Raw genomic sequence first — 24,735 nt, forward strand, 5'->3', positions numbered from 1 at the left:
GCCAAATATTTACCCTGTTCTGTCCCTCGTCTTCTTGGGTATATGGTGAACTGATTTTAGGCAACGTCTACCGGATCTGTTCTTAACTCATTAACCACTGAGCGGCGCTAAATCAACATTGCGTAAATTAAACTCGTGCACCAGCCGGCTCGCTCTCCGTCTGTGCTCCAGCAATTCGAGCCTGCGGGATGAGGTTATCTAGAAGTCCACAGTGGGAGGAATGTAAACAGGTAGATTATCTTGTGTAGTGTACATGCAACACTGCTGCATACTTTTTCTAGAAGCCTTTGTGACCCAAATATCACAATTCTATTTGAATACAAAATGTTACTTTGATTATGCAAGATGAAATATTAGAAATTACTATTGTCAGAGGCAGTGGATGCATTGAAAAATGTGTTTACAAGCACAAAATAATAATAATTTAACAAACAATTGTAAACAGGCATCTGTATTCATGTACTTTTAGGCCTATTTGATTCCTAGACTATTGTAAAAAGTATAGGTCTTTGGTTGACAATGACTTATAAAACATAGTTATGATGATTAAATAAGTTACTTGAATGCTGGCAGGGTCTTTGTATTCTCCTCTTGGTTGAAAATGACATGTGAAATTAAAAGTTAAGTACTCTAACCAAAAACACAAAACAAATCAATCATTCAACGCCAACATCATTTAATGATATTATCATTATAAAACATGAAAGCACTTTAGTCATTGAATGGTGTTTGGGAACATTGGACATGCTTTATTTCAGAACTTTTCACAATCGATTTAAACATCTCACATATACAAAATAGGTACAATAAACTTTGTGGTTTTTTTCTTTTGAGAGAGAGAGGCCGCCTAAAATCCATTAAAAATGGATGAAATAATGTGCTGTCAGCATGAACACTGCATTGAAGGGGGAATTGAAGGAGAAAAATGGCTGAACAAAAACAAATCAAAACTTCGAGACAAAAATGAACAAAAAAACGTTTTTTTTAAACGGTCAAAACCAGACAAACATCAGACCAGACTTAGGAAATTCCACCTGCTTAAAATGGGGTTAATCAGGGGGGGACCTGTGCAAGACTCAGTCAATACAAAGAAACACAGTAAAAATGAGAGTGGTTTTCTGCTCCTACACAGCTGGATGTTTAGCACCATAGGTCTCTGCTTCAAGTAATTCAGCACCTTTGATACAGGACGGAGCTTGAAGCCGTAGAACTCTTAACTTCTAGGTTGTGGATCAGACAGGTTCTCAATATTTGTTTCAAAAAAAAAAACAGGCATGAGGTAGCTTCAACCTTTTTTTGTAATATTTTTGTGGTTTTAAACCTCCTCATTGGAAGATATACAAAGACCACAAAGTGATGCATACGTTCAGCGTTTTTATTACACTTCTTTTATTTTTTACAAAATGATGACATGTCCCACAACATGGTGTTTTCCCGCGTCTCTTTGGGCTGCTGTATTAATTTGCATTGCACAACGCTCCGTTCAGTCCATTGGTCCTCTCCGATAGAGCCCAGTTTAAGCAAGTGGATGCGCAGTGGAAAATCAGCATTCAGTATAAAAACAACACAGAAAGAAGGGCAGAGATTCTTTTTTTCTTTCTCTCTTTTTTTAATTTATCATAAGTCCATTTATTTGAAACAGACTGGGCCAATGTCCAAACCAAACTCTTGATCAGCTCCACCAATGTCCAAAGGTGCAATGTCGAGGATGGGCAGGCGAGATGGTTTATTTGTTCTGTATTCAATGACTGTCTTGCTCCACTGGCCAGTGTGTCTCTGCAGAGGTAGGACAAAAGGAGAAACCATGTATCAGAATAGTGCACCCACTCAGTATATCAAATCATGAAAACATACAAATGCTTCCCTTACAATAATATCCTACAGTAGCCCATGATACTTTAAATAGTCAGGTTCCCAAATTCTTTCACTAACCAATAAGTTACAGAAAACTACCCTGAGCCTGAGTTAACCCTTCCACCATGCACTGCATCTATTTGTGTGAGTGAGCACAGAGAGAACGAACAAAGCTATTATCTAGACATTGCGGTGCAAATAGAAAGGGGACTTACAGTGCAGCCATCCTCCAGAACGTTGAAAGTGAAGCGACTGTTGCCCTCGGCACTCAGCTCCACGTCGTTGGAGCCCTGCAGGAGCACGGCCTTCTTCAGGTTGCCGTTCTCGCCGTCCATGTACGCCACGCTGTTCTTGCAGTGGTACGTGATGTTCTGGGTGGCCTGGTTGGCCAGGAGACGCATGAAGGCCAGCTGAGTGGCCATGCTCTGGGGGCTCAGGGTCTCGTCATTGTACGCAAACTGTGAAACAACATAGGAGGAATTAAGACAGGATCAGTGTCAAGATATAGTCTCAAGCATTTAGAAAAAAAACCTGGGTGAAGAAGCGTATAGATAAATGTCTGATGATCTCCCTAAAATGGAACCAATACAATCATGTTAAGGGTAGTGGATATTAATGTAAGCCAAACATATTGTTCAATACTATACTAGTAAAACATGCCTCAAATCAGACTGGTGTGCCAATCAAATCAATGTGTCTTCCTGATGTTCAAACTGTCCGCTCGTCATTAGAATCAGTACAGGTTCAGTCTGCTCACCTCAGTACCACCGTTAATGGTCTCTCCGAACCAGACGTGCTTCTTGTTCTCAGAGCTCCTGTACCAGTTCTTGCGGGCGATGCTCTCTGGGTGAGGGTGGATGCAGGTGTGTCCGGTGGAGAAGTCGCAGTGGGCCTTGATGGCGTCAGCGATGCAGCCCTGGTTGGGGTCGATCCAGTAGAAACCTGCAGGGGAGGACAAGAACGAGACACATTGATTAGCACTGATAATACTAATAACACTATTACTAATGCTTCACTGGGGTTTTACTTTGTTTAGATGTTGTTTAAGTTTCAGGTTCGACATGATACTGTATATTTTATGAGTTTGATCGCTCAAGGACAGTATTGGTAGTGAACTGTAGAGTGATAGATAAAGAGGTGGAAATTTGTTGAGACTCAAAGGATGCAGATATTTTATTGGTTAAAAGAGTATGATGGTTCTAAGGCACCTCAGTGAGTCAACCAATCAATAAAGAGATAGACAGAGCTGTGTCTGTGGTACCAACTCACCACTGCTCCATTCAGGGTGGCTGAGTTTGATGTCTCTGCAGGTACGGGCGGGGTTCTTCTTGGAACCCTCGGGGGTGAGCAAGTTCTCGATCTGGGAGTTTAGGGACTTGATGGTGGCGTCCACCTCGTAGTCCTTGGCCCTGAGAGAGGGCTGGTCGGCTCTGTACTCATCGTATCCACCAGACTGATCGTATCCACCACCAGCGGGACCTGCGGGTCCGGGAAGACCAGGAGAGCCGGGGGGACCCTGTGGGCGAGAGAAGAGAGTTAACAACCTCAACCTTGGTCAAAGTTATGTTTAAGCTAATTACATGTTAGCCTAGATACATTATGTGTTTGGATGTGAACAGCTAGTATCTGCCTTCACACAGAGCTTATTAGATCATCCCTCTTTGTCAGCCATACTGTGGCTTTTATCTGACTGACTGGCTGACTGAGGCAGGTGTGAGTACTAGATATACTCACAGCAGGTCCGAGATGTCCAGGGGAACCACGGTGTCCAACAGGTCCGATAGCACCATGACCTCCAGCTCTACCATCCTTACCAGGGGGACCATGGGGTCCGGCAGGGCCCTAGAAACAAGCAGAGGGAGATGACAAGGACAGTTGTCAATACATGCCTTTTATCTGTCTAGTTGGAGGAAGATACAATGGAGGGAGTTTGATGTGGATAGCACAGGTTACTTACTCTGGGTCCAGCAGGTCCAGTGATACCAGCAGAGCCAGTCTCACCAGATGGTCCCTGGAGGGGAGAGATATGGTTAGATTAGAGACCTTAGGGGTGTAGCTACAGCATAAGAACATTGTCATACAGTAAATTATTTCGATTTTTACGTGACGTGTAAATAAAATGAAATGGAGGTGATACAAACTTGGGGATATGGGCTATTTCAGGATATGAGATTAGATTATGTTGGATGGATGGATGGATAGACAGGAGGGTCAGAGCAGTCATCATGACTTACGTTTGGTCCGGGCATTCCCTGGAGACCACCATGTCCACGCAGACCCTTCATGCCTCTGTCTCCTTTCTCTCCAGCCCCACCCTTCTCTCCACGGGGACCAGCGGGGCCCTACAACACAAGGAGACAGAACCATAACAGACATGCGTTATTTCATATCGACCTACAGTATAGGCACAATTAGGCTACAGCGATGTATTATGATAGTTAAAATGATTAGACAAGTCTTAACTCAGCTGTCCGAGTCAAGATGAGGTTGGATAAGGTACTCACGGGGGCACCACGGGCACCAGCAGCACCGACGGGACCACCATTTCCAGTTGGGCCCTAGAGAGGAATAGAAGAAGATTAAGAGATGGAACCACATTAACAGTTCCTTTGTGTAGTGGAGAAGTTATGTCTGTTTTATGTGAATATGAACTTACAGACTCTCCACGGTTTCCAGGTCTGCCGACGGCGCCGGAGGGTCCGTTAGGTCCGGGTTGACCAGAGCTTCCAAGGGCTCCAGGAGAACCAGGCTCACCACGGTCACCCTGCAAGGGGGCAAAGTTCAAGGTTAAAAGTTGAAAGTTCAAGACATTGTTTCAACTGATATGAATATGAATGTTTCATGTTCCTGTGATGTAAAATGGAATCAGCTTCCCCTCTCCCAATCCTAACCTTAACCATTAGTGGGGAAAATGCTAAACTGACCCCCAAATCAGCGTCTAGGGGCAACTTCACCCTATACCACACATGAGAGAGGAGTGTACCTTGAAGCCAGCAGTTCCGGGACGGCCGGGAGGTCCATCGTTGCCAGTGCTACCCTGTGGGGTGACAAAATAGCATGTTAATTGCGCTGCCATGGGAACTGCACGTGAACTATAATTTCGATTTTGAGCCATATGTTTACTTACAGGCTCTAAGTACTTGTTTAACAAATCAATGAATGAATGAATCAATCAATCCTTACCTCACGTCCAGCCTCTCCCTGAGTACCAGTCATACCGGGCATGCCAATGTTACCAGCGGGACCACGGGGTCCAGAGGCACCAGCGGGTCCAAGTCTACCAGGCTCACCCTGAATGGCACACAGTATCACAGGATCAACACAGTACAAACACATACCATAGTAACAGTCAATGTACTGTATCCATAACTCATCAATGGATTGCAACACAGACTGATATGGTTGCATGGGCTGCACTAGTCTGGAATAGCCTGTCATTTTCAAGAAGTGTGATTTAGCCCATTTTGGATCATTCCAATATTATATGCCAAATAGCACATTTTCCAGAGCTTTTTTATGTTCTGCGGTCAGATGTGTCTGCTAAGGCAGTTTGAATAATGTTTTGAAATAACAGAAGGTTTGATGTTCTCACCACAGCACCAGGACCACCAGGAAGACCCTTGTCACCACGGGAACCAGGCAGACCAACGAAGCCAGAGGGTCCGAGCACACCTTGGGGTCCAGCGGTACCAGGAGCACCCTGAACAGGGACAGGAGATCAGGAGGTGAGAGTGGAGAAAAGCAGAGAAAGAAACACTATCACTTCCCCCTATCACCATTAGTGGTGAATGGGGGTGTTTTGTTACGCTGCCCAAACAATGTAAAATGCCTTGAGACCAAATGAAAAGCTAGCCTGGTCCCAGATCTGTTCTGTGCGGTTTTGCCAACTCCTATGGTCCTATTGCAAAACAGAACAAACAGATCTGGGACCAGGCTAGTGAAAGGCATGACATCAATCTCATCCATTCTTGAGAAGAAGCCTCAATGGGAGCTATGAAGACTTACGGGAGGACCGCTCTCTCCAGTGGGTCCCTTGTCTCCAGCGATACCAGAGGGTCCAATTTGTCCATGCTCTCCCTGAGGTCCCCCGGGACCAGAATCACCACGGAGACCACGAGGGCCATCCTTACCAGCGGGACCGGCGGAGCCAGGGGGCCCAGAAATACCCTGTGTGTAGGGAAGAGGACCGGATAAGTGGTTATTGAGGGGAAAAAAGTGAGAGGTGTGTGTGTGTGTGTGTGTGTGTGTACTTACAGCGGGACCGGGGCCTCCAACTCTACCGGCAGCACCAGGGAAACCAGTCAGACCCTGAAGAGAAAGAACAGAGGTCAAAGGTAGAAAGCAGCCAAGGTCACTGGGTCACAGAGAGATGGGGTGTCATTCACAGGTGGCTAGCGGCACCTTAATTGGGGAGGATGAGCTCATAGTAATGGCAGGAACGAAGTCATTGGAATGGTATGAAACACATAAAACAAATGGTTTCCATGTGGTTCATTCCATTGACTCCATTCCAGACATTATTATGAGCCGTCCTTCCCTCAGCAGCCACCTGTGGTGTTGTGTGTGTGTGATATCAGTGACAGTACTTACAGAAGGTCCAGCATCACCACGACCACCAGGGGGGCCAGCGGGTCCACTAGCACCCTAGACAAGAAGACAAGAAAAGTCAGTAAATGATATAATTCCCAGTGAGGATTTACAGTACATGTCTGTGTGAATGGATATAGTTGATTCCCGTTGAAGATAGCATTTCTGAGTGAGACTTACAGAAGGTCCAGATTGGCCAGCAGGTCCAGCAGGGCCGGCGGGGCCGACATCTCCCTTTCCACCAGCGGGTCCTTTCTCTCCTCTAGGTCCAGACTGACCATCAGAACCCTGCATGGAACACAAAGACACGGGTCAGAACAGAACAAGGGCCGCAGCAACACAAGGTAGTGTGTGTGTGTGTGTGTGTGTTGGCGCGCATACATAAAATTGAACACATGTTTGAGGGTATACGTCTCCATGTTAAAGAAAATCACTATTTTCTGATGCATACATGGGACATGTTTATGTGTGGTTTCAGGGTATCAACTGAAGCAGTACTTACAGGGGGTCCGGCAAAACCAGGAGGTCCGACAGGTCCACCCTCTCCACGCTCTCCCTAAAACAGAGCAGGAACATGATAGGGTTGACTGGTGTTTTTGGGAAGACATTCTGAATAGTAGATCATGTTAGTCCTTAATTCCTTTGAAGTGTGATAATGTGTTATATAAGTAGTTGTAGGTACTTACACTGGGTCCACGAAGACCAGCAGGTCCGGCAGGGCCGAAGGAGCCAGACTCACCCTGAAAGAGAGCAAAGATGGAGAATGTAAAGGCTGAATCAACCCCAAATTCTGAAAAGAATCAGCTTGGAAGCTTGGATGTAGAACATTTCTTCATGGTCTGCATAACTTTGGTCAATGAACCCTAGCCTTTCGAGTTCCACAGGATGTCCAGTATTCAAGTTGAAGCGTATAAACTACCATTTGTTTCCAAAACAGGCAAAACAATGAGTTGCCATATCCTGGCAGATGAATTTGAAGTGTGATGGTGTATAATAGAGCCGGTGTCCAGGCAGTGCTGTGTCTTCCAGGGGCATGTCCAGTAGGCACAGCACAGAGGAAAACGTTTTTGAAACAGGGGGGTACTTTTTCAATCAGAAATTGAAACAGGGAGGTACTTGTCCAATCAGAAATGTTATGTTTTGTTTTCTGATGCAAATCGTAAAACAATATATTGGCGCTATGGTGCACCCTCCTGACCGTGACATAGGTTTCCATCATTTGAAGATGACATCAGCTGTTTGGACCTTGGCAGTGTGCTACTGAAAACTGTCCTGCAAATGGCAACGTTGAGGTTCTAGATTCAGAAGCTGTGGCAGGTGGGTCAGTGCTATCTGGAATCCTTGGGTCATCCATACCCTAAACTCTAACCCAAACTCCTAACTTAACCATTACCGAGCCCTTACCTTAACCATTTCAAATTTCAGCTGTATATAATTTCCACTTCAATGGGGTAGGGACACTCCAAGGATCCCGGGTTGCACGGACCGTGGCAGATGGGGCGCAACTAGTTCTTCTCTCTGGTCTGGACTAGAGGCCTTTGTTGTTGTCCAAATATTCAGAATGACCATACTCAGCAATATAGTCCATTCCATATATTGATCAATTGTGAAGAGCCAAAGAGTCTTGAAGAAGCCTTGCTATTCCTGCTCTGTAGGTGAGTGAACGGTACTCCATCTTGGATGTGCATAATCGTTGACAAATCTTCCCTACGTGAGCCCCACAATATTTCTCATCATCTGAACCAATGTGTTTCATTCATCCTTTGCTATCCTTTAATGTGTTGAGGACTAAGGGAGACGATATTCAGGCTGTTTACCTTTTCACCATTAGCACCGGAAGGTCCAGGGGGTCCACTTGGTCCGGCGGGACCCTAGAAAGAGACACAAGGCACAAAGTCAGACTAAAACACAATAGAGACAGAATAACAATGTATTGGATGTTGTTTTCACTGTGAAATTGACCTAATGAGATGAGAGAGGAACTTACACGGGCTCCATCTCTTCCCATGTTACCCTCAAGTCCTCTGTGTCCACCCTCACCCTAGATTCGAAAGATGGGAAAACACGTTAGTCACTCGTTTAAAATAACCATTCTATTTTATTGTTTTTAGTCAAGGTGTATCAGAGAAGATGCTGCATTAAGGCTAAGAATGTCAAATTCTCCCAATGTTTGTATTGTAAAATAATTATGAAGCGCTGCATTTCCAATCAGAAATGATCATTGACATCAATTACAGCTCTTATTCAACTTTTATCTTGTGAAATGTTACTTTTTTTAATATGTTTACTTGCGGCATATTCTGGGGGACTTACCTTCTCACCCTTGGGTCCAGGAGTACCACCGGCACCGCGCTCACCGGGCATGCCACCGGGTCCTTGGTGTCCAGGGCCGCCAGCAATGCCGACAGAACCAGGCTCTCCCTGAAACACAGACATTGGTGAAGAATGGTTCCACCTATCAGCTATCCATCTCATGGAGCAAGACCATGAGTGGTTAGGAGCTTCATCTGACTACAGTGCTTAAAAGAACAGTGGTGTATTTCTCATACAGAATCGGGTTGCGTCTTCATCAAAACCATACATTGGTACTACCAGATCTATTGTAGGGCCAGAAGATATTGCAGACCACACAACATGACCAGGAAAAACTCTGGGCATTGTTTACAACAGTAATATGGTTCTAAGCCCTTCATAGAGCTGGGATCACCTTGCCCTATTTACAACAGTAATATGGTTCTAAGCCCTTCATAGAGCTGGGATCACCTTGCCACCATCGGGGCCTGGAGTTCCAGCAGGTCCACGAGCACCGATGGCACCCTGAGATCCAGCAGAGCCAGCAGGACCAGAGTTTCCACGCTCTCCCTAGGAACAGACAGAGAGAGAGGGTGGCTGTCAGCATCTGTCATGGGCACATCACAGTATGTATACACTACAGGTGTGTGGGTGTGAGATGTATATAAAGATGTAAATGAGTGAATAGGATCATGTGCATGGCAACAACAGGTTGACCAGCTGTCAGAAGATCATAGTTAATGGTCTGTGAGAGGTATTCATGAGTGGACATACCTTGACGCCAGCGGGTCCAGGGAGTCCCTGGTCTCCGTGCATACCCTGTTGAGAGATGAATGCTTTGTTAGTGCAAGATATTACATAGTGAGAATACTATTCGAATAAAGAGAATATACTGAAACGGAGGAAAAAGGAGGTAACATTTCTATAAACTAAAATTTGCTGTTAAGTTTGTGTTACAGGGTAAATGTATTTGTTTGAACTTTGTTATGGCTTTGTGGATGTAGGTTTGTGGAAGTGTTTATGTGTTTGTGGATGTACAGTGGGTTTGTGTTACAGATCACAGGTTCTAGGTTTAGTTGCTCACTTGGTTGCCAGGTTTGCCAGCCTCTCCAGCAGGTCCAGCGGGGCCGGGCAGACCCTGGAAACCTGGTGCACCAGAGGGTCCCTGCTCTCCCTTCTCACCAGCGTTACCCTGTAGAAGAGGAGAGAATCAAGTTCAATCAAATCAAATGCAATTCACTGTAAGATTAGATTCTCGTTCTTACTGTGTATTTAGAGGAAATAGTGTAGACTACTTACAACGACTCCAGCTGGGCCGGGGGCTCCATTGTTACCATCAGCACCTGGGCCGCCCTAAGTAGAGACAGGGAGAGCTAGGTGAAACACTGACACTGGCAGCAGGTGAATGATCTATGATACATGGTAGTTCAGTCAAAGTTCATTGAGGAAACACAACTCTTTTGTAATAAATGACTATAGATGTAGAGTAAGTAATACTTAGGATACTTAGCTTTACCAACCACTAATTTGAGAGATGGCTACCATAGTAGTAAATGAATGCCTTTAACAGTGGAGAGTTGATAATGTAATGAATGTTGTCTGATGCTGGGGTACTTACTCTCAGACCAGTAGAGAGTTGATAATGTAATGAATGTTGTCTGATGCGGGGGTATTTACTCTCAGACCAGTAGAGAGTTGATAATGTAATGAATGTTGTCTGATGCGGGGTTACTTACTCTCAGACCAGTTGCACCAGTTGGTCCCTTATCACCACCTTTGCCAGCCTCACCCTGGAGGGCGAGAATGAAGAAGAGACCATGGAAACGTCAGATGATCATCGTTTCATGTTGGTTGACAGAATATACGAGCATATTCTGTCCATATTCTGTCCTTCAATTTCACTTCCTGTTTATTCTTTTGATCCTATTCTGCGATCCATATCACTTCCTGTTTATTAATTTGATCCTATTTTGCCCATATCGAAGTGCATCAACAACCCAGTTGTCTCTCTCACAGTCCAATCTCACGCTAGTAGATCAACTTCCTGGTTTTACTTCCTGGTTCTACTTACTCCAGGTCCCTTGGGGCCGGGGAATCCGATGTTACCGGGCTGGCCTCTGGGTCCAGTTGGGCCGGGGGGACCAGTGCGTCCGTCCAGACCAGCAGCACCCTAGAATAGGACACCAACCAACGGGGATCAGATATGGCACACCACCACTAGGTGGGTTTTAACATCGTTGGTGGATGGGGTGGGTTACTGTAACCATACCACCAATACCACGTAAGTGCTTAGAACCAATCCATTATCATGACCAGCAAATTCATTGTATTCTAATATTTTAGGATATACAGTATTTGAAAGGATGAATATTGGAGATGTTTAATTACTTACAGATGGGCCTTCCTTGCCTGGGGGTCCACCCTGTCCAGAGTTTCCGGGCAGGCCCTATTAACAGACATTACTTGTTAGTCATTTAGCATCACAGATAGAGATCACATGCTATATTTGGTTCAGAGATTAGACAGAGAATCCATTACACATCTTATTGAAACATGATTGACAGGTGTGTGTGACACTTACTCTGGCTCCAGTCAGACCAGACTCGCCAGCACGACCGGCATCACCAGGGGCTCCACGGATACCACCAGGGCCGGTGGCTCCACGAGCTCCGGGCATACCCTGGCAGAGAGGGGAGGAGGAAGAGGAACCCATGAGTACAGAACAGTCACTATATTACAAGGTAAAATTCACTATTTTCGTCCTGCATTTGAACAACTTTCATCATGGTTAATAATATTTATTAAACTGAATATTTTGGGAGACTTACAATGGGACCACCTCTTCCCTCCAGACCAGGCAGACCACGAGTTCCAGCACCTCCCTATGAGACACAAACAGACATGAGTCAACCATAACCACTCACCTGCACCGTATAGCAATACACCAAGACTGTACCCCCACACTGGGTCTGGTATGATATACTCACTCTAGCTCCACGCAGACCAGCGGGCCCGGTGGCACCAACCTCGCCAGTTGAGCCTCTCTTGCCCTCCTCACCAGCGGGACCAGCGGCACCCTGGACACCAGAGTGACCCTGAAGGAGAAAGCAGAGACATTAGAGACTGCCACAAACACACACCATGTACTGACATAATGCTAGAGCATACCTATACTGCATAACAGCAGTCGTATGGATACTCACAGGCTCTCCCTTAGCACCAGAATCTCCTTTTTGTCCAGAGGGTCCAGGGTCACCCTGCAGTCAAAGAGATACAGATACATGATCAATACCTCAATATTCATACAGATTGTGTTAGTAAAGTGTTGTTGAACTGCTTTTTAGGTCCAGCGGTACTCACACCAAGGCCTCTAGCTCCAGTGGATCCCTGAGGGCCCTGGGGGCCGGGACCTCCTCTTGGGCCGGGGAAACCAGGGGCTCCAGCAACACCGGGGAGACCCTAGAACACACACACACAGGATGGAAGAGTGGTGAGTAAGAAGACAGCTGTGGTATCTACTGCATAAACATTATCATAACATTACCTAATCACAGTACCATAACATCACCTAATCACATTACCTAATCACATTACCATAATTGTACCCAATCACATTACATAAGTACATGATCTAATCACATTACCTAATCACCCAATGGTGTCACTAGAACAGTTACTTATGGCTAATATCACTTCCATGTAATGTGGGAACAACTGAATTCATTTCTGTCCTTCATGAATTCTAACTGCTGTGCTTCAATCATAACTCATATCATGCCATGGCTCAAGTGAACAAGATTCTACATCTTGACCTTTGTCTCACCCTAAATGACCTTTGGACTGTCAATCTAGTCTAACCACAATGCAACTATGGCCAGAATACTTACAGCAGCTCCCTTGGCGCCGTTGATACCATTGTTACCAGGGTTACCCTACAAGGAGAGGAAAAGGAAAGAGAGAGTGTTACAGACAAGTGTGTAGAGATGCCAAGAAACCAACCAACATGATAGAAAATATATATGACCATTGGAGAGAGTTACAGTATGTATTTCAGGACCAGGTAACAAGAACATCAAGAGAGCCTTCAATATGACATATTTCACACTGTGATAATGTTGTAGTTTGTTGGTAGTGTATACTTACAACGGGACCGACGGGGCCAACGGCTCCATTAGTACCGGGCTCTCCTCTGCCTCCCTGAGGTCCGGATGGGCCATTGGCTCCAGCACCTCCGATCTCTCCCTGTTACAGTAACATTTTGACAGTCACACAATCCATTCAAATGGGTAATAAAATGTTTTATGATGTTATATAGATGTTTTATGGTATAGAAATCCCCATAGGAATACTATGTATGGAATCATTAGTTTGGTCAACATGATTGGTCTCTTTAGTTTAGACAGTAAATCAATCAGATTATCGGATAGTGATAACCAATTAGAGAATCTTTAGATGTGGTTCTACGGTTCCCAGAACTGGGAATCGTCTCTGGTGTCCACACTAATAATGTCCATGATATACTAAGGATTGTGATCATGAAGAAATGCTTTGGAGATGACCATGATGACATCCCTCACCTTGGGGCCAGGGGCTCCAGGGAAACCAGGGGGGCCAGCTGCTCCAAGAGGACCCTGGGAAACAGGAAATAGAGAGATGACAGTGAAATAGAGGTCAAGGGTTACAGAAAGTGTTGTAAGATGAAGCTACCCCTAGAAGCGGATGATCTAACTTCAGTTTTAGCATTTCCACCTGTAATGATTTAGGTTAGGATTACGAGAGGGATAAGCTGATCCTAGATCAGATCTGGGCCTAAAGATTTTTGTAATCTTTTTTATTTAACTAGGCAGATACAGTAACTTCTACAGAGGGGTCACTCCTAGGTTATCCATAAGGTTAAGGGGTCAGAGGTTATGGGGTCAAAGGAGAAGTAGCACTCACAGCAGGGCCGGCGGGTCCGGTGCTTCCATCAGCACCACGGGCACCAGCGGGGCCAGCAGGGCCGGCACGGCCTCTCTCACCATTCAGACCACGAGAACCCTGAGGTGGGGAAGAGAGGCAGAGAGAGAGTATGGTTGAGTACAAGTGTGTATTTATTTTTAAGTGCGTGTATATAGTGAGTATAGTATATGATATATTACTGGTTGTACATTTGATTTCCCAATGAGGATAATACATAGTGATTGGTGATCAGTAGACAGTGAAGAGGATACAGCAAGTACTCATCTCCATTGTTTCCTTTGCAATCAGCCATGTGAACGCAATGTATTTTGCACGTGACAAATGGTAAAGAATCAATGTGAGGTACATTCAGGCTCGGCTATGCAGGTGACATGTTCTATTAGTGATACATATGGCTCGGGCTAGCACCTGACAACATGCTCATTTTGACATTTTCCTCTTGGGAACAATATGATGAAAAAGAGAAGGGTGACAATGTGTGAACTTACAGCTGGTCCGGGGTTTCCGTTAGCTCCATGGGCACCTGTCTCACCCTATGGGAGAAGCAGGAGAACACGTATTCAGATGACAGGAGGTCATAGGTTACGAACGGTGTGAACACTGGATATATCTAGATTGGTAAACACGGTTGTAATAGAAATGTAATTCTCAGAGATTTATGTAGGTACTATGGTGAACAAGTGGTAAAACAAACACTGATATTTGAGTAACTGCTATCAATGTAGCGGGATTGTGACTAAACGTGCACTAAAATGTGCTACTGTATGTGAAATTCACTTTACTTTTAGGTGTTACAGGGTAGGTTTCCGGACCCAGGTTAATCCTATACGTCAAGTCAAAAGCTTGCACAATGGATCTCTCCATTGAAAGTGTTTTTTTTGTCCAGGAATAGGCCTAATCTGTGGCCTACAAAGATGAAAGCTAAATGTCTGTTACACCTCCCGTGCCATCTGTGGGATTTGACAGGGATAAAGGAATTAGGTTGTGATTGAGGAGGATGTACTGTGGCTGCAACATTACCTTAGCACCTCCTGAACCAGACTCTCCCTTGCGTCCATCCAGACCATTGTAACCCTGGAGCACAAAGAGAACAGGTTAGCATCCTGAGACAATACACAATTATTATAGTCTAAAATCAATTAAGAACAGGAAACAAATAATCTCCCCCACCCACTTATCGTTCAGATCATATTGATTCTCATATTGATTATCTGGTGAGGGAATATTAATTTGAGTTTAATCTAGAGATCTCTGCTAATTGTATTCTGTTTGATGTAGGATGCATTTTCGCTCAGCTTCTCATGGGACAAAACTCCTAATTTCCCATCATTACTAGTCTTTTCTATAGACTATATCTGCATCTCACCAGAGCCACAGTGGGGGGGGAATAGGGAATAGGGTGTCATTTGTGATGAGCACTACAAGGGAAGTGTGTGACCGACCGGGTTCAGTGGGGTGCAACATTACAGAACATCCAGATACAAATGTATTACGTAGAACAGACATGTGGAATGGAGAATCATGTCTGCTCTATACAAGTAATCTCTATCTGTAACCGGGGATACTGTATAACAGGGTTGTTGGGAGGTCGTTAGGAGAGGCAGGGCCAGGCAGGTGTTTATGTAAATACTCACTCTGTGTCCCTTCATTCCAGGAAGTCCAGGAGTTCCGGGGAATCCACGAGCACCCTACAGAGGAGGGAAAGAAGAGGTTTTATGTGATAACACTTTATAGATTCATGTATATTTAGTGTCAATGTATATTTTGTTAAAGTCTGTCAGCTCTGGACATTGCCCTTACCTGAGTTCCAGGGCCACCTCTGTCACCAGGCTTTCCAGGTCTGCCGTTGTTACCCTAGAATTGAACAGACAAGCTGCATTAGATGTGTATACTGTAGGTCCACTATCATGATAGCATGTGTCTGTAGCATTTTCCACATTCGCTAATTGCCCCAGTAGGCAAGTAGTGCCACAGGTAGATAGTTATTAAACCAACAGTTAGACCAAAATAACACCAAGAATTTTAACGTTTTACTTACATCCTCACCGGGCTTGCCAGCGGATCCAGAAGGTCCACGAGCACCAATGGAGCCCTTGGATGAGAGAGATGTCAGAGGTCAGGGTTAAGGTCATAGTCAAATTCTGTGTTCAGTGCTCTAGGTTGCCTTTCTGTGTAGTAGTGTAGATGGCTTCATCTGTGTCTGTAGAGTTTAAATGGTTAACGCACAGGTATGATAAATTAATATCTGTTTAGTCCAAATTGACTATGGGGTATCACTGGGTGGGGTTGTGTTGGACTATAACTATACTACATGAGACAGTGTTGAAGATGTGGGATAAGGGGTAGAGGAGAGAGAGTAAGGGGATATGTATAGAGTTACATGCTGAGCTCTGATCAACCTGTTATAGAGAGAATGTTACAGTGGGTTACAGTTTCCATGAGAGAGTTATCTTACAGTCTGTCCGGGCTCTCCAGGCTCTCCAGCGTGTCCTGTGAATCCTTGGGGTCCCTGTTGATGGGAAAATGACACAACAGTGAGTCGATTTATCCAAATTAGACATTGTTTTATTACTATGTGATCAGTTAGGTGTGATGAGTAGAACCAGGACTTATTCCATCCTGAACATGTGATCTGATCCCTAGTTAGTGGCTATAGTAGGGTCCTAGTTAGGGGTCCTAGTTAGGGGCTATAGTAGGGGGTCCTAGTTGGGGGCTATAGTAGGGGTCCTAGTTAGGGGCTATAGTAGGGGTCCTAGTTAGGGGTCCTAGTTAGGAGCTATAGTAGGGGTCCTAGTAAGGAGCTATAGTAGGGGTCCTAGTTGAGGGCTATAGTAGGGGTCCTAGTTGGGGGCTATAGTAGGGGTCCTAGTTAGGGGCTATAGTAGGGGTCCTAGTTAGGGGTCCTAGTTAGGAGCTATAGTAGGGGTCCTAGTTAGGGGTCCTAGTTAGGGGCTATAGTAGGGGTCTTAGTTAGGGGTCCTACTTAGGGGCTATAGTAGGGGTCCTAGCTAGGGTCTATAGTAGGGTACTAATTAGTGGCTATAGTAGGGTCCTAGTTAGGGGTCCTAGTTAGGGGCTATAGTAGGGTCCTAGTTAGGGGCTATAGTAAGGGTCCTAGTTAGTGGCTATAGTAAGGCTCCTAGTTAGTGGCTATAGTAAGGGTCCTAGTTAGTGGCTATAGTAAGGGTCCTAGTTAGTGGCTATAGTAGGGGTCCTAATTAGTGGCTATAGTAGGGTCCTAGTTAGTGGCTATAGTAGGGGGTCCTAGTTAGGGGCTATAGTAGGGGTCCTAGTTAGGGGCTATAGTAGGGTCCTAGTTAGGGGCTACAGTAGGGTCCTAGTTAGGGGCTATAGTAGGGTCCTAGTTAGGGGCTATAGTAGGGTCCTAGTTAGGGGCTATAGTAGGGTCCTAGTTAGGGGCTATAGTAGGGGTCCTAGTTAGGGGCTGTACTAGGGCCTGTAAATCTTTCCTGGCCAGGTCACTGAGTCAGGAAAACCTCCTGGCCTTCATGTTGAGTTTATATGAGAAAAATAAACCACCTTGTGTCATTTGAGAACTACTTACAGGGGATCCGGGAGGTCCGTTGGGCCCTCTAGATCCCATCAAACCCTGAGGAGAGAGACAAAGCACATTGAAATCAGATCAAAGTAAAGTTACTGTACATGATCTTAATACTGTTCAATCAAAATGGATGTCCAATTCGGATATGAATCACTGCAGGGGGAATGAAATTGGAAAAATGTCAAACAAAAACTTTTTCTTAAAATAGCAGAGAAAGGCGGTGTGAAATGTGTGACATCTTTTCCAAATTTAAATCTTAAATGATTTGGGAAGAAGAGGGATAAGATTTAAAGAGAATAAAATGGTAATACATTATTCATGGTTACCGAATTGGTAACAGCAACAGATGAAGAAATAGATGAAGAAATAACTGCAGTGCACCTATTATGTCCAGGGTTTGGTGTCATACTGGACGATGAAGAGGTTATGATCAGTTTTGTAACAGCTCAGGATCTACAATGCAGTTTCTGGCTGAATCCCGGAAGAAAGCCTACTTCATAGGCACTGATAAGATTATGAAAGGCTATCAGCTTCACGGTTACAACTCTACCTTGTCCTCCAAAAGGCCAGGTGGAATTTTCACAACATTGCTTGCTTACATCCATCTTATCAGATCCATACAAATGCCTAGGGGTCAGGGGCTAGGCAAGGACTAGTGACAAGGGAATAATGGCCCAAGGGCTAAGCAGGGACAGTGCCAGTGCCAGTGCTAGTGCCAAGTAGGTAGGGCCTACAGGGTGTGCCAACTGGTTAGGGGTGAGGGTTTAATTTGGGGTTAATTCAGGGTCTCTCGCTCTCTTGTGTTCGGGGGCCTCACCATGGGTCCAGGTCCGGGGTCGCTGCCTTTTCCTCCATCAAACTGAGCAGCAAAGTTCTGGCAAAACAAAACAGGGACACACATTATTATCACAGAAATGAACAATTAATAAAAGCCATGTTTGACAAAAAATAAATGGTATAGTAGTCATAATTCCATTGGTTAATCCCAGAGGGTCCTGAGACATCAGAGAAGTAGTTCTTAGAGTCAACCATGATGAACCATACTGAACAATATTGACAAACTTTCCCAGTATTGAAAATTAGTCTAAAACTACCTTTTAGTCTAAAACGAAATTCTCAGAATAAAAGGTCATTGGAACCTCCAATAACTTTGTGTGTGTAAGCCATGTTTATGATTTACAGTGTCAGGGGGTCATCATGGAGTCAAAGGTTCATAGGTCAACAGGGTATAAAGTCATAAGGGTATATGAGGTCATGGGGTCAAGACCACCCAATTGAACTCATCCCTAGAGAGTACTAGGTAAGTATTCAAGGGACACTCTGAACACTTTTACCATGGCTGATTTGAAAGAGGAACCAAGTGCCATGCCCCGGTAACAAACCAAAACAGAGGAGTTCTGTTGGTCACGTTTAGAGTTACAAATGTCCTCCATTTTCGGGGGAAAAAATTGCCAGCCAGTGAAAACATTTGCTACAGAACTGTCAGACATTTCATGTGTGACTAAAACGTTTTATGTGTGACTAAAACGTTTTATGTGTGACTAAAACGTTTTATGTGTGACTAAAACGTTTTATGTGTGACTAAAACGTTTTATGTGTGACTAAAACGTTTCATGTGACTAAAACGTTTCATGTGTGACTAAAACGTTTCATGTGTGACTAAAACGTTTCATGTGTGACTAAAACGTTTCATGTGTGACTAAAACGTTTCATGTGTGACTAAAACGTTTCATGTGTGACTAAAACGTTTTATGTGTGACTAAAACGTTTTATGTGTGACTAAAACATGATTGTTTTTAGAGTGAGAAAATGAGGGACATAATGATATAGCTGAACTTACTCCTCCAAGTCCAGGGGGACCAGGGGGCCCGGCAACGCCGGGGAGTCCATCTTTACCATCTCTTCCATTACGGCCTTGGGGACCCTGAGAGAGAGAGATAGAAACAACTTATTATTTAAAGAAATGTTTCAGCTAAAATACTTTACATTCTATACATATTCATGCTGTAATTCCGCTGGAAATGTCCCTCATCCTCTGCTGTTTTTTATGATGACTTTCTATTTTTGTTTTCTGTTGTGATGTTGCCCAGTCCTGCAACATGCTGGAAGTGCTGTATTGTACACTATAGAAAAATGGGAAAACATTCTCCATTATTAGATAAGCAAAATTATTACAAAATGACTACAATTTACAAAATGATGTATAATTGATTTATAGCCATTTTAAAATCATATGTTATTGCTTATATGTTTATAATATATCTGGGTAAAAATACAGCCAATAATATCGTTGTCAACATCGAGGATGTAGGCCTCTGTGCCATGTGATCAAGGGGTGTGGCCACAACGGGGTCAAAGTATATGTCATGTCGCCCTCTCAGAAATGTACATTTAAACAAGCATAGTAACTTGCAGACACCTAACATACAACATCTAAACACCAAAGGGGACAGCTGGGTTCTCTTTGCTTACCCTGTCACCTCGAGGTCCTTTCTCTCCCGTTGGGCCCTGTGGTGGGAAAATATCTTAATCAGACAAACATACAAGACAAACCACTCAAATAAACATTTTAAAAGCATATCAGTACTTCTAGCAAAGCTGGTCAGACCCTAATCTCAAATAGATTGCATCAATGTTAAAGGAAAAATCCACTCAAACTATCTATTGGTATTTTTTTCATGAATCCAATGTTGATCATTATGATGATGTGGCCAGTGACACTTTGCTTTTTGAAAGCCCAATATCTTGAAAACTTGACTGCTGACATGTAAAACATTTTGGGACTGTATCAACAGTGGATTAATGAAACAAATATATATTTATATATTTTTGGAGTGGATTTTTCCTTTAATTGATTTCAAGCGTTAGAAGATAGCAGTCTATGTGTTATAATGTGTACATAAACAAACTTGACCTTACAGTTTGATGACAAGCATGTCAACACATGCTTGTCCTCTCACTTGACCTTTGACCTTTGAGTAATCCTGAGCCTCAAAGTTTAGATATGCCACACTTTTCTATACTAGTAAATGACACATAAGAACATGTTCTCACCTTGAGTCCCCCCTAAATAGAAAAGATGATAAATAAATGTAAGATTTATTTATTCAGTCTTTCCTACATTTCTTATGTCATTCAAAGTGTAAGCTATATCAACCGTACCTCACTTTTCTCGTCTCTCTTTTTTTCCAACAAAGCATATTAGTTGCCAGTGTCATAACACAGTATTGCATGCATTAGTGTATATTATAAGTCACATGCTTGTGCAGATAACTATATCAAACAGATAACAGCACATAAAGATATAATATCATATTAAGCACTATTGCAGAGAGATGTTTAAAGGTGCACTATGGAGCTGGGTCAGTGATCGAATGCCAAATCCAGATTGATGTTGCATGGCAGTAGGCTATGCAGGTGTATAGGCCAATCAATCAATCATAATCAATTCACATAGAAACACTGCCCCGTTTAAGCCTCAGAATGCCAATATAGAGCTGCGAAACAATATCCAGGTGAGCAATTTGTAGCAATCTCAACTATAACAGACCATTTTAAACAAGCAATACTTCCTTTATACTGTAAAAACAAATCTGATATAATACAGACCAAATCCAGGGCCCGTGTTAAAAAAAGCTTCTCATAGTAGGAGTGCTAGGATCTAGGATCAGGTCTTACCTTCCACGTAATTGTATTAATTATTATCTAAAGTGCTAAACTGATTCTAGATCAGCACTTCTCAGAGACTTACTGAATATGGGCCTGGAATGTATCTGCCATTTTTAGCTTTCAAACTTCTTCCTGATCCTATTAAAGGGCCCGTTGTGCCCAGCGGCCCCATGGGTAAACCAGCACCAGCACTGGCAGTTTTAACTGTCACTGACACCACCCCTGACCAATAGGAGCCTCACCTATTCATTGGCAGCAAATGAAGAAAAAATAACCCTCTTCAGAGGCAGCCTAGAATCAAAGTGAAATACTCCGCTATAGTTGAGATCGCTCATATTGTCGACAGAGGCCACTTTCACCGAATATTAGCTGGAATTTGGAACCAACAGAGAAGATGCAAAAAGGTAAAATCTCTTCTAAAAGCTGTTTTGATAGATAATATCATGCACATGTACTAACCGCTGTGATGTATCAACGAGGAGGAGGAGGAGGAGGGGAAAGGACATACTCAGTTAGAACATGATAACAAACATAGTAAAATTGTTTCTGGAGCAATCTAAATTCTCTCTTCTTTTGACGCATTTGTCTAATGCAAAATGCCTTATTTTCCTTTGTAGATAGCAAAATAACTGTTGTTATTTGTTTCCAGAATATACACAAAGATTAGAAAGATAAGCTTCTAAACAGCAATCTGACGAAAACAACCAAAACCATATAAAAGGTGAAAGGTATCAAAGCTGTCCACATAAATGCGGCCAAGCTTCTACAATATTCAATCGAGTTTTGTCAACAACAACATTGGGTCATTTATAGGCCTGAAGTAGTTAGTAAAATTCAACAGCATCCATCTTTAGGGAAAATAAAAATATTCAAATAGGACTGAATTATATTTAATGCATTGTTGACTTCTCACTGACTGGAAATGTCAGTGTCATTTAGACACTTGCCAGCCAGTGAGAAGTGTTTACAAGCTTCAAAGGCCTGTGTATCCGCATCCCCTAAGGAAATCAACTTGTGATGGAGAGAAGACCAGAAATAAACCTTGTGTAATTAGGTACTGTATATGAATGTACTGCTATAAATTAAGTGATCAGCATTCACTATAGTATACCTAAGTAAATTATATCCTATCATATGCTATCCTATGCTTTTGTATTGCATCATTGCCTATTATCTACTCTGTATAGCAGGGCTGCCCAACCATCTTCCTGGAGATATACCGTCCTGTGGGTTCAGTCCAACACTCTTCCTGGAGCTCTACCGTCCTGTGGGTTTTCAGTCCAACCCTAATTTAACACATTCTACTAATTAGGTGCTCAACAAGACCTTAACTAGCTGAATCAGAGATGCTAAATTAGGGTTGGACTGAAAACCCACAGGACAGTAGATCTCCAGGAAGAGGGTTGGTCTGAAAACCTACAGGACAGTAGATCTCAAGGAAGATGATTGGACTGAAAACCTACATATTAGATCTCCAGGAAGAGGGTTGGGCAGCCCTGATGTATAGCAACTTGATTTTGAGGAGTCTAAATTACTACATTTTGGTCTAAATTACATTGTCAATGGTTCTGAAGAACTATCATCTTATGTTGCTTGTTATGACCTAGGCGTTTCCTGTTTAGGCCTCAGTGGTGTCCTCATTATGATGCGTCATAACAACCAGTTCCTCTACATTTGGTCCTGCTCTGCTGATAGTTTGGCATCGCACCTCCTCTAAAATACTGCGTTGTAATGTCCTTACGTGGCCACTAGATCACGCATTTGGACACTTAAAATAATATCATCACGGAAAAAATGTTTTAACTTATATTACTTGTATATACAACGGAAATGTAATTTGTTTTACTTGAAAATAATGCTCTTAATTCTTATAATACTAATATTAACTATATTTAAATGAAATAGCTCTAAACCTCTCTACACAAGGCCGTCTCTTTCACAAGGCCTAACAAATAGGTCATAGCTTGCACTAAGTTACTCAAGAATATGTCAAAATAATTTTAGGATCGAAAATCTATACTTTTGTAAAGATCTATATGTATTTCTATAGAAAATATATCTAGGAGGGTTGATGCCAAATGGGATGCTGTTAAATTGACCACCAGGGGGCGACGTTTCAATTCCCTATAATAAAAGTTCATTCCCTGGACTCTGAACAGTATGTACAACGCCCCAAACTTTTCATCCTAGGAGTTTAAATATACATTCCAATTGTAGTCTAGATGTTCGCAGTTACATTGTTCTAAAATCTATTCAAAGACACTACATTAACAACTTTAAACGATTCTTTCAAGCCTGTTATAACGTTCTCATCAGTGCGTTTCTCTGACTAATCAATTGTATCCACGGAAAAATAATGAAGAATCCACCGAAATGACCAGGATCCGTTCGGTTTTATACAGCCAGAGGGAAGCCCTCAAAATAACTTTTAGTGGTCCTCTGGTTATTTCCAAGTAAGTTCCATATAAAAGCCAAGCATAAGCGCTGTAAGGTCCTCCTGAACTCTTAAAACAGGACAAAAATCCTCGGTAAAAGACAAAAACAAATCAAACTTACATTGGCATGATGCTAGAAATGAAGTTACTGCAAGCAGCAACAGAATCCGGTTATCCACAAAGCTGAGCATGTCTAAACAGACATGCAGACTCCTTGTGCTGCAGTGCCCTGTTTAACTACTTCAAGCAGGCATACAGTTGTGGTGACTAGAGTAACTCCAAGCTTGGAAACCTGCTGCCGTGATGCTAGAATAATACAGACCAATCAGTCCTATTTATATGGCAGGAGGTTCCTTTGTCTGCGTGTCAACAGTCAGCCCTCCGACCAATAGGAGAAGTGAAATCCTATACGACTCCCATCCCATCCCATCCCCAATAAGTCATGTGGTCCTACATCTCCAGCCTTCTCCCAGAAACGTTGGCAATGCTTCGTCGATGATGACGAGTGCATCGTTTTAATTAGATCCATTCTTGAGGACGTGGACAATGTAGACGTTTAAAAAGGAGTAAGACCTGCATTTTTTTCTCAGACTTTTTGTAAGGTGGTTCATCACACTGGACGTGTAGCCGAGAAAGAAGGGGTAGTTCAGTACGCCGGAGCTTGGTAAGGGCACGTTGGCCATCCGACTGTCATCTTGTGCTTTGCCCGGGTCGGGTCTGACGCGTAGGCCAAATCTGTCCAGTGCGGTGCGCGCAGGAATGCGCCCTGTATCTATGTCGGTCGGATTTAAATAAGAAAATGCCATACAGGGAGAGGACGCAGGAGATTTTTCTGGTTGTAAAAATCAGCAATTTTTGTCATGGACTATTTGTACTCCAAGTTTGACTTTTTAAGCGTGGATTTAGCCTATATTTACCCCCCCCCCCCCAAGCTTACGCATTATAACTATTTACTGTTTTGCACAATCATTTCACTGATTTCACACACAGGCCTCTCCCTGCCTAACGACATTGTAAAGCTTCTAACATTTCTAAGTGAGTCCTAATAAATATAAAGAAAGCATTTTTCATTCATCGAGACAAACATTTTATATATTTATCTGAGTGAATAAAAGCACAGGTTTAATGACAGCAAGCAACATACAGTGTAAGATATGGGCGTTTTGATATAAATTATAGCACAGCTGTAGGCTACATTAATTGATGGTGATGGGGGATCCGGTGTTCAAAGGGAACTATTTTCTGGAAAAGCCTGTGCATTGTCATGGAATGGAGGTATTCTACCGCCTGGACTGATCATACAAAAGACAGGTGAGAGATATCTGATTTCAGATTCTCTCCCTCCCTCCCCAATCAGCTCTTACCTGGCCACATGAC

The 24,735-nt window shown here is 43.3% G+C and overlaps 1 protein-coding gene across 1 annotated transcript; it reads right to left on the bottom strand.

The window, feature by feature from the left end:
- Positions 1–723: 723 nt before the first annotated feature.
- On the bottom strand, positions 724–23,675 carry LOC139373782 (collagen alpha-2(I) chain-like). Its single transcript, XM_071114774.1, has 49 exons — positions 23,480–23,675; positions 21,997–21,998; positions 19,727–19,762; positions 19,095–19,178; positions 18,072–18,128; positions 17,258–17,302; positions 16,148–16,201; positions 15,731–15,784; positions 15,493–15,546; positions 15,327–15,380; positions 14,713–14,766; positions 14,181–14,225; positions 13,672–13,770; positions 13,311–13,364; positions 12,877–12,975; positions 12,621–12,665; positions 12,094–12,192; positions 11,937–11,990; positions 11,721–11,828; positions 11,562–11,615; positions 11,315–11,413; positions 11,126–11,179; positions 10,805–10,903; positions 10,470–10,523; positions 10,033–10,086; positions 9,818–9,925; positions 9,508–9,552; positions 9,205–9,303; positions 8,755–8,862; positions 8,429–8,482; positions 8,259–8,312; positions 7,128–7,181; positions 6,944–6,997; positions 6,622–6,729; positions 6,445–6,498; positions 6,109–6,162; positions 5,860–6,021; positions 5,447–5,554; positions 5,038–5,145; positions 4,838–4,891; positions 4,511–4,618; positions 4,359–4,412; positions 4,089–4,196; positions 3,812–3,865; positions 3,589–3,696; positions 3,124–3,370; positions 2,612–2,796; positions 2,070–2,312; positions 724–1,776 (listed from the first exon to the last, which is right to left on the bottom strand). The coding sequence occupies exons 1-49, from the start codon at positions 23,547–23,549 to the stop codon at positions 1,630–1,632; spliced, it is 4,059 nt and encodes a 1,352-aa protein (XP_070970875.1). The 5' UTR covers positions 23,550–23,675; the 3' UTR covers positions 724–1,629.
- Between the last annotated feature and the right edge of the window lie 1,060 nt (positions 23,676–24,735).

The sequence above is a fragment of the Oncorhynchus clarkii genome, chromosome 18 (assembly GCF_045791955.1).
Source record: "Oncorhynchus clarkii lewisi isolate Uvic-CL-2024 chromosome 18, UVic_Ocla_1.0, whole genome shotgun sequence".
In the NCBI taxonomy this organism is placed as follows: domain Eukaryota; kingdom Metazoa; phylum Chordata; class Actinopteri; order Salmoniformes; family Salmonidae; genus Oncorhynchus; species Oncorhynchus clarkii.

What these genes read in the sequence shown, in the direction of transcription:
- LOC139373782 (XM_071114774.1), bottom strand. Translation starts at nt 23,549, where the DNA reads ATGCTCAGCTTTGTGGATAACCGGATTCTGTTGCTGCTTGCAGTAACT. An exon ending in TGGGAAGAGATGGAGCCCGT is followed by an intron (nt 8,313 to 8,428) that starts GTAAGTTCCTCT and finishes GTCTCTTTCTAG; the next exon opens with GGTCCCGCCGGACCAAGTGG. An exon ending in AGGGAATGCCCGGACCAAAC is followed by an intron (nt 3,866 to 4,088) that starts GTAAGTCATGAT and finishes TCTCCCCTCCAG; the next exon opens with GGACCATCTGGTGAGACTGG.